Raw genomic sequence first — 20,417 nt, 5'->3', positions numbered from 1 at the left:
TTATCAGAGTCTGTGAACTTTGGGCACCTTTCAGTACTTTACTGGTCACTTGGCAACAATTTCTAAGTGGAGAGGAATAGATGGTCTTTGACTGATCCTTTTTTACTTTTCTGAAAGGAAAAGATGAAATTGTTGATAGAAAGCTGCACAGAGAGTAGGAATTACATGAAAGTGGCCAGGTTGTGTGACCAGAAAGCAAGCTCCCAACCCACACTTAATTCAAAAGTGGCATTTATTTTCCTGACTGTTTTTTGGAAAGATATGAAAGAAAAGCTGTCGTGGACTTTTTTTTTTTTTTAATTTTGCTTGGCTCATCTCTTTATTGTACCATTGGTGTCTGGATCCGAAAACCGCCCCGGGCTTCGGAATCGTGCCCGCAAATGTCCACATGTTGTTCGAGACCCCACTTGAAGGTCCTCTCTGGAGATTTGTGTGTATCCAAGGATTAGCCTGGTAGGGCATTAGCTCAGCGGGGCACGGGGAAATGCCATTAAGGAGGCATTACGGACGCGTTGCCAAGGGTTGTTTTCGTGTCTGAGGGGTCCTGGCCCCTAGGGGGAGCTGCGTGCTCCTGGGGTCCTGTTTGTTTATAACACCTCTCCAGCAGTTTGAGGAGGCTGTCACCACAGCCTCACTGTTGGGTTTCCAATACTAATTGGTCTCCTGGAACCTTTGCTAATGGTCCACGCTGCTGGGGGAATAAATTATGGTGGCACGATCTATGGCAACAGTCACACACACACACAAAAAGAAGGGTAAAAAACAACACCGGGTCTAGTTTATATTCTTTCCACTTGCAAATGAAACAAATGTTTTAAATGATTTATAAAGTCTGCTCACTTTGCATGTTTGAGCTTCCGCTTCACTGCTGTCCGTTAGCATTGATTGCAGCAGGGGTGAAGAGCATTGCATATAAGAGGATAATTAGTCTATTCAGGTCATGCAATATGATTCTTTTTTAGAATCTGAATAGAAGAATACTGTTACCTTGAGGTCAATTTAAAATAGGACTTTAATATAGAGCTCCATTTAACCTGTTACCTGTTTTTTTTTCCTTTGCTTTACTTAGGTACATTTATATATTCAGTTCAATTAGTAGGTAAAGGAATTTATATATATATAAAAAAAGAGGCCAATAAGACAACGAACAGAAACTTTCCTTTCAGAAAAGGTTTTTAATTTTAGTGAAGTTCATAAGTTTTTATAGCTTTACATGTAACACTGCTTGAAATGTTCAAGGTTCTGTTGACCTCCTCGTACCACACTTTCAAACATCTGTTCTTTTTCAGAAGAGAAGCAAATTTCTCAAAAGATACAGAAAAGCATTGCGTGTGAACATGTGTTCTCAAGGTCTGTTTGATGTTGGGTGTCAATCGGTGTTAAGTGAGAGCGTGCAGTTTGTGACTTGCAGTGCTTACTGTAGAACAGCGCCCCTGTCTTATCTCTTGATGTCGAGTGGTGACTCTTATCTCTTGTTGCTTAATGGGTGATTCTTTCTCATTACTTGCTATCAAACAGTGACTCTGTCTTATCACTTTTTCAGTGGTGACTCTTTCTTATCTCTTGCTGTCAAGTGGTGACTTGTTCTCATTGCTTGTTGTCCAATGATGACTTGTTCTCATTGCTCGTTGTGCAATGGTGACTGGGTCGTGTTTTCAGCAAGGGCGTATGCTGGACATCACGTGCCACTATGTGGTCGGGGGCGATGGCATTTGGCAGGATGGGGGCAGAAGGGCTCCATGCCAGGGCACCTCTCAGTGCTGTCCAAACTGTCACGAGCTCGCTGGGTGACCTTGACTGGACCTCAGTCCAGCTGGACTGATGAGAGTGGGGAGTGAGAGGACTCAGTGCTCTGCTGTGCTTTGAACACTGCCACCAATAAAAAAAAAAAACACCAAACATGTCCATTCATCTGAAAATGGGTTCTTCTGAACACAGCCATTGATTTTTGCTCTCTAGAACAAGTGCAACCAAAAAGAACCGTTGGCTCACTGCTAACTTAGCTCTGTGGTAGCTAGGTCTGTGGGTAACTTTGCGGCTAAGCTCTACATTCAGAGCTGTGGAGTAGAAATTGGGGCTCCTTATCTTTGCAATTATATGTAATTCATTCAATTGTTAATAGGTGCCATTTATCTGAATAGGATTAATATAGAAATTAATATAGGAATTAGTGTCACAGTTAATGTTTTAATGCGTTCTCTTTCCATTCCTAACTTGTACTATATACCTTTTGGGCTCCTGTCTAAAATGTGATTATATATGCATCCACCCCATAATAATAATAAGTGTCCCATATCCATTTGAATGAGCTGTCTATCCCTTGCCTTGCAGTCGCTGTTGTGACAAGAAAAGCTGTGGGAACCGGAACGAGACCCCATCTGACCCGGTCATCATCGACAGGTAAGAATGTGGGCTTCCCTGTTCTCTTTGGTCAATTCCTAAAAGAACAGAAACTTGGTTCATGGCCACTGTTACTTTTTTTGTCCCCCATTAAAAAAAAAAAAAAAGATCTTCAGAGCAATTTAGGAGCAATCCGCTTCTTTCCTCTGTGGTTTAGCTAACTGTCTAAGTCTAGCAGTGGGGTCTGCAGGAGGTGGACCTTTCCTGTGTCCTCTAGAGCCACAATCCGCTTGAGATTTGCTCTGCCAAATCACTTGTTCTCATTGCTGCTAATTACTGTCCAACCTTTCTGAGATGAAATTAAGGACCTCTCACCAGTCAACTCCTCCAAACCCCAAAAAAAATGTACCGACAAGCTCATGACTCTCCCAAGACGTGTTGCCTTGCAGTCGCAGATCCACGTGTGAGAATTGCTAAGGTGGGACGTGTTCAACTGTTTGGCACTAGAGTTCCGCTATCGGGACTCTTCAGTCTGTGACAGTCTGAGGGGAAGAATGCTAGGGCACACACCGAGGACCTTTCAGCTGGTCTTCTGTCAAAGAACTTGACAAAAGCAAGATAATTATTCCCTCCCGCATATCCCGTTACATCATCCCAGAAATCAGGCCGCGTAGCGTTTGCATATTCATTTGCAGTGTTCATGTTTAAGATGATCTTTCCTCTATAAATGCTGAGTTTGATTGCAGCCCTGGGAATACGCTTACAGCCTGGCTCTGCTTGGCCCTCTGACCCCGACACGGTTAATGTGGAAAATTAAACATCTTCGATCAATACTTTGAAAACTTTTCTGGATGAGGTGAATGTGATCAGACTCACTCTAAGTTGTTACACTCATTTCTCCTGAGGTGTTTACTTTTAATGATGCCAGAGAGTGCATACCGCAAAACCACAAGGAAACAACTCAGTTGACCACCCATTTTCACATGTGCTTCCACAACTAAGCAGCAGCATTAGCCCGACTCTGCAATGACGCTGAAACGTTTTGAGCATGTTTCTTGTCAACTGGGTAAGGAGCAGGGTAGATTTCTCCAGTTTTGGGGAGTGACTTGTGAAATGCATGGGTCATATTTACGGTCACTCAGCTCTCCCTTATCCAAGCTTTGGAGGAAGAGGCTGGCTACATGCTTGATTGCATTTTGGCATTCTCTAATCAGCCCCTCAGTTGAAAATAATTTAGAGGGACAACAATAAAATATACATTACAATTTAACTACCACTGGGAATTTCCTAAGGTCAGTTTTCTCGGGGGGAAAATGGCAATATTTTATCGACTAATTTCACACATAAGAGGTATCAGTAACATGGGCATAGGCATTGGATAGATTCCAGTTACATGGAGACCACAGGCATCTATGGAGCACAGCAATCAATACCTGCAGTGAAGTATTCGTCCTATCCTCGACTTGGTGAAGAAATGAGGATCCATGTTTGATTATGGCTGGGTACGGTGGATACTAAGAGCCAAGATACTGTGTGTCAGTGGGACAGATTTATGTGCCGCATAGCCACACCCCTGGGGAGCAAAGCATGCTGGGATTTTCTTGGCATGACTGATGCCGCAGATCAGACAGTGGAAGGTCTGTATTCCTCAGTCTGCCCAATCCATGCTTCTCCCCTGGCTCTGGTATTGCTGTCAGTTCTGCCTGGACAGCATGTCCTCTTCCAAAAAAAAAAAAAAAAAAAAAAAGAAATGGCCTCAGCTTCCATGAGCAAGGGGTCATCACTAAGTCAGCGTTGGCTGGCCGGGCCCTGGAGAGGGTCCAGAGCGAGGGGGAGAGGCGCTGGGTTGAGCAAGCCTCTCTGCACGCTTGCGGTGACCGCGCCGCCCCTGCCCCCTCCCGAACGTCCTCTCACCTCTCTGTGCCTTGGCGGGTGCCTGATTGTTCTGCACCAGGAGCCCGTGGAGATCAGGTCACCTCTGAGCATTTTGTTATGCACAGAGAAACGGCCTCTCGCCCCAAACACATGGCACAGCACCTGCTATTCTCCACTCGGTGGCTCAAATCGCCAGTGACTGACTGAATGTGGGTAGGACCAGAGAGTGTTGTTGATGCTTGTACCTTTAGCCAGGGCTTTACAAACTGACAGAACAGTATGATTCCATCTTAAATGTTAAAGAATGTGTGCCATCTCTTTGGCTTTATCTGAATTGAGTTCAGGCTGGAACTAGAGGGAAGCTCAGGCAGGAAGACAGATCAGCTAGGCAGTAGTGTTTCTGTCATTTCAACCTCCAATAACCGGATCCAGGTACTATTTTTACCCAGTGGTCACTTCAGAAGGTGTATGTGAACTCACCCTGTTACTAGCATTGCCCTCGCCTCTTTACGCGAAGCTGCAACTCTTCACTCCAGCCCCCATGCAGGCACTGGTTTCACCTAAAGTGGAAGAGGTGGAGCTGGCAGCCATGCACATAACACTGCATTTCTGCCAGGCTGCCTCTAAGGGTGAGACAAGTCTAAATGATTATTGCACTTTATTGAGTAAATATAGTACGCTTCTTGCTCAAATTCACCCTAATTCCACCTCACTCTCTCCTGATTCTGCTAAGAGAGCTCTGTTTGATAAAGATCCTTCTCTACGACTCTCCACGGCCCTTAGTGGTCTGCGTTTGCCGCCGGCAGTGTCCTCACGGCTGGCCCACCAGGGGGTTCGTCCGGTCGGGAACGTGTTGTGGTGTAATTGCCTTCTGACGGTGGGGACCACATCCCGCCTGCTCATTATCCCCCTCAAAAATAATTCTTATATGTTTATGGGTGACAACAAAGGGCCCTGATTTAGGGTTGGCCCATCCATTCGCCTGCATTTTACCTCCCTATTAAGAGATACCAGATATATGAGCATGCGAGCCTCCGCTCCTTAAACCAACAAATAAATCACGCTAGCGCTGGCCCGATGCAAATTATGACCGTCGATTGTCTCCGTAAAGCGGCTAATGACAGGAATTCATGGCCCTGTTTGGCGGCGTTGTTTGAAATGAGGCACCGTGTTGTAAATCATCAGTGCGGGCCTTGCCTTCTCTCCCCTCTCCACATCCTCTCAGTGCTGTGCAGATATTCTTTTTATTTCTCGCCCTTCCTTGGGTTTGAGCCCCACTGCCTCTTTCTCTCAGCTTGCGTAACTGTGGTGCTCCTTCTTCCATGATGCCTGCCTCTGTAATCATCAGGATTTATCTTCATACAAATCGCACTGGGAACCTGCACTGCTGGTTATTAGTCATATATTCACCATTCTGTTTGTTCTAAGATAGCATACAGTACCAGTCCAAAGTTTGGACATGCCTGATTAAGAGAATGGGAAACATGTATTCAAAGACATTTTGATAAAAAGACCTATGCTCAAACGCTTGACATTTGTTTGTTAGACAAATATAAATAGTGAAGTTGATCACTATGTATGAATTTCTGTCCAAAAAAAGATAATTTTAAAAAACTACATTTTTGGCTATTTTGAAGAATCTAAAATATAAGATAATTTTGAGTTAACACTTTTTTTTATTTGTTTAACACTTTTTTGGTCACTGCATAATTCCATTTGTGTTAATTCATGGTTTTGATGTCTTATTGATGTCTATTATTTTAAAATGTGGACAAGAGTAAAAATCAAGAAGTAAAATAAAAAATAAAGAAAAATCCCTTCTATGGGTAGGTGTGTCCAAGCTTTTGACTGGTGCTGTACCTGGAGTGCAGCTATAAATGTCATAAAGATCTGAAATAATATGTCCATGAATGAAATCAGCTCCTATGGACGTGTTCCCACTAGCATGTGCACTGCTAGCTGTGACCAGTGTGGAAATAGCAAGCTCCCAATATATGTGGGACGAGGAAGGATCTCTGAAGTGCCTGACATTTCTAAGAGGGGGTGGGACACGGAGAAACGCCAATCGAACCGAAAGTGCCCAGACTCCCCGCGTAAAGTGGCAAGCCGCTCCTTTTTACCGCTGTCCCATTTAGGCAGAAATGCTGCCGATGCAAGCAGAAAACGACAATGGCCTCCGTGAAATATTGGTAGCCGGGGCTTAAAACAGGTGTTATTACAAGCTAATACAGCAATTAGATCGCCCTGTGAGCTCCCCCGATGGACTCATAAATTCCGCAGGACTGCCAGGGCTTAACGGGGGCCCTTGTCTAATTGCCTGATATGGAGCACCCCCCCTCCCCTTCGCTTTAATGTGCCACAGGATGGGGACCTTTTCCCAGCAACCTTTGCTGCTCTGAGTCATTTGCAGGGAGCAGAGCAGGGGTGATGGTGACAGCTCCGTTATGCCCCCTCCCCTTCCCCCCCACCACCACCACTCCTTCTCCTGTGCCTCTCCGGTATCTAATGGCCCGGGTTACTCATTTGGGCCGGCCCTCGGGTCGTCCATCACTGATGCGGGTCCTGCCCGAGGCCCGCACTGTGAGCAGGAAGGGGGGAGGCAGTCTCCAGGGCACCAAGAGACAGCTGCGAACGCCCCCCTCTTTCATCACCTGCCCGGCTCTAACGAAGGGGCAAGCGGGAGAGGGACGCTACGAAAGATCGATTTCCTCAAACTCTCATCATACGATAACTCTATTCATCCTTCCGCGAGAATGTGCTGGATTGACTTTCATAGGTGTTTTCTTATGATAAGGCAAATGTCCTCAGCACTCCCATTTTTTATGAACACAAGTTTTTTTTTCTGTCTGAGGTAAGAAAAAAAATGCATACGAGAAGAGATGGAAGCCACACGTGAAAACACAGCATCATTTTAAAACGAGAAAGCAATTTTCCCATGTAATTACTCATAAATGTTGTTTAACTGTGGTTTAATGACAACTCTTTACCCATTTTCTAATGTGGGACACAGGGATGTGGCTTATGTAATTACACAAGTCATCTCAATAGCACCAGCTTTTTCCCTAATTGCCACTCTGACCCTAACCCCTGCTTGAACCCACACCTCAGTATCTAGTAGCATATGGATGAATCTATGGTGTCTTTCTGCTGGAATGACTTACCATCATATTATTAACAAGCGATTTGTGAAAAACATGTATATATCCCTGGTCTTGTTAGGAGTTGAACGAAGAAATGAGTTCTGATCTCGGTAATCCGTAGACCTGCCTTTGTAAGTGCCGTACCAGCAGCACAATGCCTGTGTAACCACAGTGGAGTGGACAATGCCCTGAGAATGAGAGGTGCACCATCCCCTACAGCAGTGTTGCCATTATGAGAGTGCACAGGAGTATGTTTCACGTTATTTATAATCATTTTCATATCATGTTATTTCAGATTAATAATGAACCAATTATGCTGAAATTGTACAATCAGTAACACATGGCATATTTATATGTGACAGATAATCATTGCTCTCTGCTCTCCACCTGCTTACGGCCACACATGGCCAGGAGGCAGTTGTAAACAGCAAGAGTGGAGCACTGTCCTCTTATAAGCTACACATTATTCGCATACAAACTGGCAATAGCAGAATTTTGGTTAAAGTCTCTGATGTTTAAACAGCTGGTAAACCTCATGGCACTGTATTGGCACTACAATGAAGTGAAGACATAGCATAATTGCATTGCAATTACACTGTGCCAAACAACTTGTATATTTACGTGACTGGCTGGGAGCAGTGATCACACACAGCAGTTGTTGTGTGTGTGTGTGTGTGTATATGTATATCATTATTTTCATTTGTTCGCCTCTTTTTAGAAATGATCAGCATTAGCTGTTGTATTTGTATGTTATCATATTACTTATGCTCTGTGTTAATGTTGTATATATTGTGGCAACACCAATCACCAATGAAGCAAAGTGAACTGACTTGAAAAATTGAGACAGGGGGTGAGAGAGAGAGAGGGATGAGAGGATGATTGAGGTGGCCCCCGGCTGGTAGGGGTTAAACTCGGTGGGGGGTGCGCGGGTGAGGGCTGCAGTCCCTGTGGACCCTTCCCTGTAATCGCTGCCTATTGATCGGTGAGCGAGCACATCGGAGCTGGCGAGATTAAGAGTATAGATTTGCAATAAAAGGGGGACATTACTCGGGTGCCTGAGTAAAATTGAAAAAAATGAGGAGGTTCTGGGAGTAGAGGAAGGGTTATGGTGTGTGTGTGGGGCTGATCTGAGAGTACAGGAATTGACTACTGCATCGGGGGTGCATTATAGTTATAGGTAAAACGTTATAGGGTGAATACACCGAAATGGGTTAAATTAGGGAGCAGTTTGGGGTGGTGTGGTGGTGATGGGCCATGGTCAGTATAACAGCTGCGAGTGTACTTGCAGTGAAGCACTGAGGTATGCCTTGCAGGCGCTAGCTAAGAGGAAGCAGCAGCTAGCTGTTACAGGACCCTGGGAATACAGCAGACTTGTGTCTCCCGATCGTGTAAAATGTGAGCGGGGATTGCGGGATTCTCCTCCACAGTTGGCCGGCCAGCTCAATTATGGCCGCGCTCTTCTAGGGCAGTGCGGTTCCAGTCTACTTCACAACTTACTGCGGGCTTCCTCGCCACCTCCGGGAGCCGCGTTTATATAAAAAGGGGGAGAAATAAGACGGAAAAAGTTCTCGGGAGCGGCGCAGTCTTATTTTAAGGCCGCGCTGGTGGGGCATGAGAGCGGTGGCTGTGCGGAGCCAAAAATAGAGGCGGGAGCGTCGGAAACGGGGCCATCCGCGACTGCACCTGGAGCTACCTTGCAGTGCTTTCAGGGCGGAAAACCTCATTAGCCCCCGTACCACCGAGAGATGCTGTAGCAATGCTGTCTCAACGCTCCGGCAACGCTTCTCTGGGCACACTGGAACTCTGAGAAATCGGCTTTGATGCACAGCCCTATATATCTCTATCAGAGATCAGCACTAGTGAGAACACGCTCAGCAAGACATTTATAACTGAAACATCATTGGACATGTTGTTCATACTTCACCTTTACATATTTAACTCACTTGTAGTGTAGCATAGTGGTAAGGAGCAGGGCTCATAACCAAAAGGTTGCTGGTTCAAATCCCTGTTAGGACACCCTTGGGCAAGGTACTTATTCCAGAATTGCCTCAGTAAATATCCAGCTGTATAAATGGATAAAACTGTGACCTATGTAAGTCACTCTGGACCAGAGCATCTGCCAAATGCCAATACTGTAATGTAGCATCTATTTGACTTGATAAGCTGCCTATACCAAGAACAAGCAGATAGACTGCACAGGGATGGCTTATAAATCAAAGTCTTCCCCTGGGTTCATTTTTGTCAGAGGACAACGGTGGGCGCCCAATGAATAAAGGATCAGTACAAATTGAAATGTCACGGACAGTGTGAGTTCATTCTTGTTTTTACTGTTGCTTTACTTCCCTTCATGATCTTGGTCAGGCAGAATCTGTCTCCGCGAGGCAGTGGATATATGTAAGTATGTGATTACTGTCCGCTTTTGTCAGCCTCTGTCTTAGGTCAGCCAGGTCGCTGGCGCGGCTCTTTGTGTAAACACTGAAGGGGAAAACTGTGTTAAAGAGGAACTCTGGATAAAGCATAAATCCTGTAAGCCTAGAACCTGATCCTCCTCCTCCAGTCCGTGATTCACTGCTCAGAGCTTCCCAGCGAACGGCGAAACGCAAAACCCCGGTGGAAAAAAAACTACTTTTCCACACCTCTCTGCTCGATTAACAATACTAAGAGTCGGGTAGAAAAAAAGTCTTGTAATCTGTTGGCACGCTGTATTTGCACTTTCATTTAAAATAAGATTAGAGATGACACTCAAAAATCGTGTCGGAAAACATTCGGTGGAGGGTTACTGTAAATCTAGAGGACCTTTCAGAGTGCACAATTATATATGCACAATTAATCATGAAAGCCCTGCAATCATTGATATAATAAACATCAAAAGTATTTTTTTGACTGAAGTTCTTTAATGTCTGATAAATACTTTGCCCATGACAGCTTGTCATTTCAGTACATTTCACAGTGCACTACTTCATTCTCAGGAAATAGTGGCAGTTATTTGGTAGAAAATGCAGTGTCTTGCTTTGCTGCTATTTCATGGGTGATTTCTGAGTTCCAGCAGTCGATTTACATAGTGCTACTGTGTTTCACTGTTATATTCTCCATTGGCATTCTGAGACCTTGTCATGTCATAGACCTCACTTTGATGGGGAGGCCCCAGATTACCTGGACTACCAATCGATTGTGGATGATATAGTGAAATTCCCAATAGTATAGGTCTTATGTGCAGTCCACTGTGGTGTCAATATACTGTCTGTCTCTCTCACTCATACACACAAAAACAGGCATATCCTGTTGCAAGTCCGCACACTCTCAAGCCTGTATACACACCCTTCTGCATACATGTATGTGTGTGGTCATGTAACTACAGTACACAAAATGCCAGTTTAACATTGAGTAGTCACACTAAATAACCCTTTGCCCAGCAATGGAGTTCCTTTTTCCTTGTTTTTTTTCACATTGAGGAGCCCTTGAGGAAGGCTGTGTATGGTGTGTGTGTGTGTGTGTGTGTGTGTGTGTGTGTGTGAGCATGTGTGTAAAGTTCTGTCATAGGTTTCCTATTATATAAAATGGCAGGCTTGACCATTACTATTTCAAAATATGGCACGACATACAGGATATTTATACCTTTTGTGGTGTTGGATTGGTTTGTGTATATACTACATATGTGTGTGTTTATACATATATGCATATGTGTGGATATATGTTTGTGTCTACATATGTGGATATGCATACGTGTATGTATGTGTATGTGTATGTGTGTGTGTGTTATGAGGAAATGACCTTCAGGAACATCACACTCTAGAGTGAGAGAGGTATCATGGATATCACTGTGTGGTTTCACCCTCTGTTGGTTTAGAGCTGTATCCACTTACAGGTTAAAACCCGACGATCCAACAGCATCACACCACCAAAAGTGAACTCTGCATAACCACAGCCTCACTGCTCCCATATCCGGTGATCACCATTGGGGACAGCGATGTATGTACACCTCAGCTCTCATTGATAGAAACAGTCTTGTCCTGAAGGTTGTTGAAGTTACAGGACCTGTAAGTACATCGGACTGTCTATAGTCCTTAGTGTGCATACACAAATACATTGAGTAACTTTGTTAAATAATAAGTTAAGTGTATGTGGTTTGCGGTATGACTTTAGGTGCCTTGTTATAAGGCATGTATAAAACCCACATAACATCTGCATACCACCCCTTTTTTGTTATTTCAGAGATACATGCTTAGTGTGCTATTTGACAAGACAGGAAAGGAAAGTATTTTAATCTTTCCTGTAACACATTATAACACCCCATGCCATGCATGGGACTGCTCTTATGTTACCTTTCATGTGTGTTTAAAATTATACTGAGGCAGTGGTGATGCACTTTGGCTCCTCATGTTGAGTAATTTTCCCATAACTCCTCAGTGAGTTCCTCGGGTCAAAGTCTGTAAGAAGAAAATCCCATAAGAGATGGAACTTTTTTTACCGCCACAAGGTGACAATACTGTAGATTCTCGCAAAAGGGTGAGGGGGACTAAACTGGAAACCAGGCTTTGAACATTTGCATTATAAAAATAAGCTAACAATGGATATTAAATAATGCTGGAAGTTGATTGAACAAGACCTCTTCAGGCAGTTACATTGTGGTTTTTAACATCTGTCTTAGTTCTCTCTCACTCTCAGCTCATAGACAGTGTAGGTGGGAGGCTTGTGGCCTACTGAATATATTCTGTAGTATTCTGCACATAGTCTATACTAAGTCATTGTGCAGAAGCCTGGGCCTTGAGTTCGCCCTTGGGGCTGAACAGAAGTAATGCATACTAAGATACTGTTGTCACTTACTTTTTCTTGGTGGTAACTAGCTGAAAAAAGGTCCTGGTATCAACTACAGTTGATCTCATTTAACTAAGCACTAAGATTAGGATTCATATAGCTCTTTCTGTCTGTCCCCAGCACGTTGCTCTCTTGGAGACTTTCAAACCCCACAGAACACACTCAGAATCTGTCCTCAGGAAACACGGATAATGTAAGTGTGTACCGCAGGCACCTGTATCTCAGAGCAATGTTGCTCCGGCGTCTTCTGTGCGCGGAGCGCAATCGATCCTTTTCATGGATCCTGCTGTTGAGATACTGCCATCCTCCATCATATTCAAAGAGCAAATAAGGGAAAGGATGTAAGCTGCTGCTGCTAACTCACACAGAGAGGGGCGGTGTAGCTGAGCAAGAGATGAACTGAGCTCTGGTGATTCTGCCTTCTCTTTCCTCCTGTGACCTGAGGAACACCCCACCACACACATACACACACACACACACACACACGTACGCACACATGCACACACACACACACACACACACACACACACACACACAGACACACACACACACACACACACACACACACATATACACACACACACACGCACACACGCATACACACACGCACGCACACACACACACGCACACCACCCCCCTCACCCCCGTTTCTTTGGAGACTGTACCCACGGCGTTCTTCAGCCTGGCATCCCCTATCTCTGATTCCAGCTCCCTCCTCGCTCACTCCACTCAATCACTCGAGTGCTGCATGAATTAAAGTCTGGGAGATAATTTCCCCCAGCCTTAATCACTCGCGAGTGCGGCGGGCCTAATTAAGGACGCCCATCGCCGCGCCTGATCCCGCTTGACAGACGCGCAAGGTGAGGGGTAGAGATTTTGCCCGCGATAACGCGTGCGGTTCCGCAGAAGAACTTGTTTTTCCCTCTTGATGATCCTCGGGAAAGTTGAAGGTCAGGGTGTTTGAGGTGAATTTGGCAGGCGTGCTCTTCTTTTGATTTGTTTCTGTTTGCTGCCCTAAAAAACTCTCTTGAAAAATTTGTTCGTCTTCAGAGGATGGATTTCCATCCATTTGTGTGTGTGTGTGTGTGTGTGTGTGCCTTTTTTAAGATCTGTTCTTGGATTCTTTGTTTCTTTGTAAACCAAAACTTTGTCTGGGGAGTGTCATTCACACCTATTCCCTGTCCTTGTCCCCTCTGTTCAGTGCTGTATTGTTACATCATGTGATCACAGGGATCTGACTGAATAAAGAGTGGTTACTGCTTACTTAGTTGACAGTTGCCCTTATCTGAAATCACTTGCAAGGCTATCATAGCACAATACACGTTTCTAAGAGTTGCCCCCCTATTTGTGATGCTGGTATGCACACATAATGTTAATTAATCGTGCCCATCATAAAGTAATTGTTGATTAGGGGAACCTTGTGGAATGTACCATGGTAAGACAGAATGCTCTTGCTATTTTAACCCATTGCAACAATTTGAGACAATGTGGAAGCAATATTAATTGAGGATTTGTCTGTGACCTGGGTGGACACTGACTGCAACCACAATACATTATTTAGTGGAGTGGTGGCAGGTGGGGTGTGTGTGTGTGTGTGTTGGGGGGGGGGCTGTGAAGGGCTACAACAAGTAAAAGCAGACAGGAAAACATGAATGTGCCCATACAACAAATAGCAACCCCGACCTCATTAAACCTCCTGTTCTGCAGTTCATGTCGTCTGCCTTGTCTTGAAAGTACAGTGCAGGGAAAGAGTGAGAGGAGAAAAGCAAGACAAGGGCTGGTATTTCAATAACCCATCGAAAAATAGTCTCCCTGTCTGTGTCTGCTGAGATTGTTATCTCCACTCTACACACACACACGCACACACACACGCACACACGCACGCACACACACACACACACACACACACAAATCAATAGCAATTTATAATTCAGGATAGCTGGAGTTTGGGTTTTAGGGCAGGCTTGCTTCCAGCCTTCATAAATATTACAGTGTTATTGACGGGATACGAATGAATTGGATATTTTTTTTTTCTCTCTCCGTCTTTTCTGGATTCAAATGCGACCCCTCCAATGGAGAAAAATACATACCTGCTGATGGAGGAAGGCTTCTTGAACTCTTCAGATAGAAGTCCTGTGTGCATAAATGCTGGCGTAAGCACGGCTGACTGTTGGCATTGTAGCTCCACCCTCTGTTCAGGCACTCAGTACACACCTGTAAAAATCGAATTGTGGAACTTAGTGGATATAGTATGCAATTGGTGTGATCATGGCTTGATATGTTTACTTAATCCACACTTTTGAGTGAGTGAATGCATTGTTCTCAATGTAATTATAATTTCAATATTCAGCAGTGATGTTGCGTGGTCCTAAGTGGATTTCAACAAACAACAATATTTCATTCATTCCTCTTTCAGTTTGGCTAGAACTATTATTCGGTACACATACCGTAATTATAATTTAAGACAAAAAATGTTTTGATAATAATATGTTTTACTTTTTAAAAAGTAGGTAAGGCATTATGTCTCTTTGTTTTTAACTCCTATCATTGAACTTCTTACTTGCTTTTTTCCAATGGATTTTCCCTCAGTGTTTTCTTCTAAAATCACTCTTTTCCCCAGATCACATTCAAAACACAGCAGCTGTGGGTGCAAGAGTAGAGGGTAAGGAATGGCCAGCAGGGACATTTAGCAACATAGTCACTAAACTACACACACACACACACACACACACACACACACACACACACACACACACACACACACACACACACACACACACACACACGCGCGCGCACACACACACACAGACACACACACACAGACACCCAAACACACTGGTGCACATGGACCCTCCGCACACAAACACCCCTACCTCCCCTCCACACTCCCTTTACTTACCAACCCCCCCCCCTCCCCCAGGGGACTGTGCGTTGACAGAAAATCAATCTTGCTATAAACCAAGCAGTCAAAAATAAATAAATAAATAAATAAAATGGCTCAGAACCTCAGCACGTGAAGATGCAGGGCCTCCCTTAAAGGAGCAGTACCCATTAAGGCCCTTTTGTAGGCAGCAGACAAACATTTTGACTAAAGCAGTAACATTTATTTTGCTATGGTTTTCCACCTTTTGTATTTTTTTCCTTTCTACATACTAATGCAGTTAGCAGTAATGTGAGACTGGTTTCTGAAGAGCTGAGAAGGACTCAGTCTCTTAATGTTGAGAAGACTTGAGATAAGCGTCTGATGCTTGCCGGGGCATCCTTGGTATGGCTAAGGACTACCCACCCTGTGGGGAAGTGTGGAGGTGGAGGCTTAGAGAATTGTGAAGTACTCTAATGATAGGTGATTCGCGCTTTGTGAACTTCATGCATGCATAGAGCCACCATGTGTGCTCAATGGAAGTGTTTTGATTGGGTCAGACTGACTGCCCAACCACTCTGAAGGGTCCTCGCTGTCTCGTTGCTGATTGGTGTTCTCTGAAGGCCTCTGTGAATTGCAGACATGCTACAGGGTGGTGCCCATGAGACTGGAGCCGAACTGCTCAGACTACATTAGCTATACTGCACGATACCTTAACAATGCAGATTCCCACTAATGCAGTTCTTTATATTACCAGAAGACTTGTATTGCTTACATTTGACATACAGCCGGATACCTTACTGAAGCTATTGGAGTAAAGTACCTTGTCCAGTTCCTTTACCACGACAGTACACCAGCATCCCATTAATATATCAATACTATGTCAATACATCACAATATATTTTATTCACTGTACCACAGCACTCTGTATGGTGCTCATATGAGCATGCGGCCCAAGCCTCCATCCAAAATTTTATTTATACCATATGGGTCCTCTGCCAGGACTGTACCGACAGACAGGGAGACGTCATATTGTTTGTGAAATGCTGGTATGACACCCTTGGGTATGTGTGTTCGTGGGGATGTTGCAGGCGTAATGTCATTAACATTACTTTATTACCCTAATGTTAAAATGTGTGGCCATAGACCACTTAGGAAGACTGCTCCTAAAGTGGCCTCATCCTGCCGCACTAGATGGGAAGGGACATCAGTGTTTACAATATATTTATTCACTGTGTTGTTTCACATAAATATACACGCTCTCTGTCACACACACTCAAAATTTCATATTAGGCAACTGGTCAGATTGTCCTTTTTTGTTTTTTATTATTAGTAGTATTTTTTTAAATTAGCATTCTCCTGTACATTTATGTGATAGATACATACAATAGATAAATACTGTAAGAAATGTTTCAATCATTCTCTTCCACAAATGTTCTTGTGAAACTTTCATTTTTTAATAACAATATCTCCTCTTGAATGCCCGTGGCATGATCCCTTTGGCTTCTTAGGAGCGATATACTGGGCTTTTAAGAGCTGTATTTGTTCTGTGAATAAAGGCAAGGTTTCGGATATGTTAGGCTGCTTTCGCCGTTGATAGTAAGCCGCAGGGAACGGTCCGGCACTGGGGGCGGAGCGTGATGTGCGGTCCGGCCCCCGTGGCGGAACCAGCCAGGAGCGGAGGGGCCCCGTGCGACTCGGCGCTTTTTAACGGCGGCGCACCCCTCTCGACGGGTAGCGCCATCTGGCCGGCCCCTTGCGGGGGGTGCTCCAACCTTCGGGTCGCTGTGCTTTGCTGCCCGCGTCTGCTGTCAGCAGATGGCACTGCCAGCGCCACTGGAACCGAAAGGGACAGGCGTGGCGCCGGGCAGGGAGGAGAGCGTGGCATGGCAGAGCTGCGGGTAGTTCCTGCAGGGACCTCTCAGTTCAGCTCTGTACAGACACCGTGGCAAACAAGCAAATACTACTGAGTGCTGCTGCTGCCAGTACTGCAACTACTGTCTCCACCATTACTGCAACCACTACAACTAGTACTGTTATTGCTATTTCTACTAATAATTTAACAATAATTCTGCTTGTTTTATGAAATTATATGATGGAACTGATTGTTAAATATATTTTTCATACCACATTGCATTCATTTACATTACATTCATTTAGCAGGTGCTCTTATCCAGAGCAACTTCCAGCACACGTGTACTGTAATGTAAGGTAATGTACCACAAAAAACTGCTGCTGCTACCTGAACTGAATGAGAAAAAATGCGAATGACAATCAAAACTGCCACCTCCGCAACCTATTATTTAGTTTGACTGTATGACGTGGTCGGAGTTCAGCCTCCTGACATGTTTACAGAGGTGCAGTTTGGCGCTGACGTCCTGGAGAGGGGCCAGACTGCATTGCAGGAGTTGTGCGGACCCCCCGGGGCGGCCTGTCTGGCCCGCACTTTTGAGGGAGCGTTTTCCTGTGGTGGCAGCTGGCAGAATGAATAGCCATTTTAAGAGCAGTAAGGAAGGAGCAGCCACACCAAGCCGAGGATTTTTTAATAAGGGCGCAGACGGCCCTGAAAGCAGGGAAATGAATGACTGATGAAAGAAGGGGGGGGGTGGGGGGGGGGGGGGGTACTGGGGGAGTTGTTTTATGATGTGCCGCTGACGCGCTCCCCCAGCCTCCATCTTCATCCTCCCCTCCGCTGACAGGCTGCGGCTCCCTGGTGTCCGTGCTGCCTCCAGCTAAAGATGAGATTGAAAATTAATTTTGGGGGGTTTCATTAAATTCGCTTTTTGGCCCATTTCCCTGAGTGGTCCCCGAGCAGGCCGCCCTGGCACCGCTCGCGCCCGCACTTGCCTCCACCCGCCACAGCCGGAACCATCGGGGAGCACGGTGGGAGGGGGGGGGGGGGGGGGGGGGGGGGTGTTGAGGAGAGGGAAGCAGGGGTTGTGGAATCTCAAGAAAAAAAAAATACTTTTACTCTGGTGTAAATTTGAGAATGAAGATGTCTAAGCAGTATATACTGCTGTATCCCATACACATTTAAACCTGAGTTTCATCGGAGTCTCTCATGTCACCATTGTCGGATTTGCTTGCGTTCATGCTAGAATAATATTTCAACATGGCATACTCATGGCACATCTTCACACAGTACGCTGTCTGGCTTAAACAGTATGATTATCCACTGTTCAGTGTGTTTTCCTTGTAATTCTAGCTCTGGAGCAGTTGCATGGTTTGAAATTAATGCCAAAATTCCACAAGCGTAGTGGAGCGGATGCTCACAGGCATGTAGTGCTGATTGGAAATACAGAGTTACAAATTGGAAGTGGAGAATTGAAACGTGATAGCATAGTTCAGAACTCACAAATATTAATTCCGATTTAGAAGTACAAATTCCAGATAAGTGTGATGCATGTTAACACAAAGAATTCGCTACTCTCTCTGGGTCCCTCTTACCCCCCGTCTTCTGCTTTCAGCATACTTCTGTCTACGTGTGTGCTGAAATTGCCTTATTAAGTTTGAAAACTTTATATTAGTATCTGTGCCCCCTTGCTAAGTCTGAGCAAGGTTCCTGATTACCCAGCATGCACTGCTTAGGGGAGTTATTGGTTGCCCCGCTGCATGAAGTTCAGTCTGTCAGATAAAGGGAGAGAATGGGCACATTTTCAGGCTGGTTGTGAGTTCAGCCTAGAATCAGTTGAAAACAGGACGTATTTTTAAATGAAGATACATTGTGTAAATAAGTCTGGACTGTAGTAAGGCTGGTATTCAAGGCTGGTATTCTGTCCTAATGTGCTGATGCAAGGTGATTCAGACCTGTTGTAACTGGTCTCTGTATCTTTACTGATGCTGATGCTACCTTCTCTGCTGCTGCGCCTTGCTCATGGAACTCCTTACCTGGGGCACTGAGACTCAGTAAACACCTTTAAATCCTAATTGAAGACACACTTTTTAAATGAGCTTTTAATCTTGTGATCTTTTTACATTTACAATTTTAGCAGATCTTTTTATATCGCTACTCTTATATTGCTACGCCTGCTTTCTTTTTGTTTTGCTTTGAAGCAAGTGTTTTTTTTTTTTATCTGTTTGAATCTTTTTAGTCCCATAGTGCTCATTTTAAGTTTACTTGCTTATTTGCACTACCTGGCTGGATGTGCACTGAAAAGTGCTGTACAAATACAGTATATACTACAATAACAGTAATCATGATAATGAATATTATTATATGCAGCTGTGTACTGATCTGATGCAACTTAATGTACATAAGAACAAACACTATTTTTGGATGAACACTTTTGCAGCTTTTCTATTCATCCTTCAATCCTAACCAGTCACAAGAGTTTACCTGATGAAAAGAACATACATAATTTTTTTTCCTCCACACTTGTTTTTTTAACTTCATCTTTTTTGAAAAGTCTTGTTTTTTCCTCAGACAGGAGGCTCAGGTAAATTGACTTTTCAAGGTGAACATCCCATTACGCAGAAAGGTTGACAAATTAATTTGGTGGGCGCCTTGTTGCAATGTGGGTAACGATAGGGACCAGGCTGTCAATTTGAGAAATGAGGTCTGGCTCCTGGAGCCAGATGGGAGAGAAATTGAACAGCACATTAGCTAATTACTTATGCAAATCACCCCCGTCCCGTACCTTAACGTAAGCACAGCGGATGATACTCAGGATGCGGAAGAGTTCTAGATAATGCTAATCTGCCTCGTACGCGCGCGCACACACACATATACACACACACACACGCACACATACACACACACACGCACACACACACACACACACACAAGCGCACACACCCCCCACCCTCACACACACACGAATACCTTCAAAATATGAACTTGCAGTAAAAGAAACAAACAGTTTAATGTGGGTGGGTTTGGTTTCAGTGAGCCCATGTTTTGGGGAAGGTTCATAGGTAGAGTTGGGGTTGGTTTACGGATAGGACTTTAATGAGGGGGTAATAGTGTGTAAATTACATCACATAAAGCAAGAAAGTTGTGGTCCACATTAGTAACTGCGTAACAAGAGTTGCTTATATGGCAGTGACACAGTAGTTACACATTATTTACTGTTTAATTATATATGTAATTACCTGTGAACTGTCTACCATGTTTGTTGGCCACTTAATTGACATTAGTATTTCAGTACTTATCATAATATCCTTCTAGCTTGCAACTGAGCACAGTATTGGGTGGGGTTTATATCATGGGTTTTCTCCAAAGGATTTTCTCCAAAACCCTAACCCCTCTTAAAGTGATTCTTTATTGGAAGGCAGCAATAGCATCATTACAGGGAAACCCTGCTGGTCTTTATGCAGCAAAGTGGATTGTGCGTGTAACTTCACCTTCTCATCCCTGGTGCCAGTCGTCTTTGTTATTCCCGAAGCAA

At 44.4% G+C, this 20,417-nt stretch overlaps 1 protein-coding gene across 3 annotated transcripts in view; it reads left to right on the top strand.

Moving 5' to 3' along the window:
• LOC118769459 (transcription factor COE3-like) overlaps window positions 1-20,417 on the top strand; it is a 105,354-nt gene that overhangs the window by 26,014 nt on the left and 58,923 nt on the right. For all 3 annotated transcript variants that reach the window (XM_036516565.1, XM_036516566.1, XM_036516564.1), the window contains exon 6: window positions 2,332-2,400. In XM_036516565.1, coding sequence (XP_036372458.1) covers window positions 2,332-2,400 — 69 coding nt within the window. The remainder of the gene's footprint in view (window positions 1-2,331; window positions 2,401-20,417) is intronic.

Source organism: Megalops cyprinoides, chromosome 22 (genome assembly GCF_013368585.1).
Source record: "Megalops cyprinoides isolate fMegCyp1 chromosome 22, fMegCyp1.pri, whole genome shotgun sequence".
NCBI lineage: Eukaryota > Metazoa > Chordata > Actinopteri > Elopiformes > Megalopidae > Megalops > Megalops cyprinoides.
The sequence above is the reverse complement of the archived record's forward strand: the minus strand, read 5'-3'. Positions and strand labels throughout refer to the sequence as shown.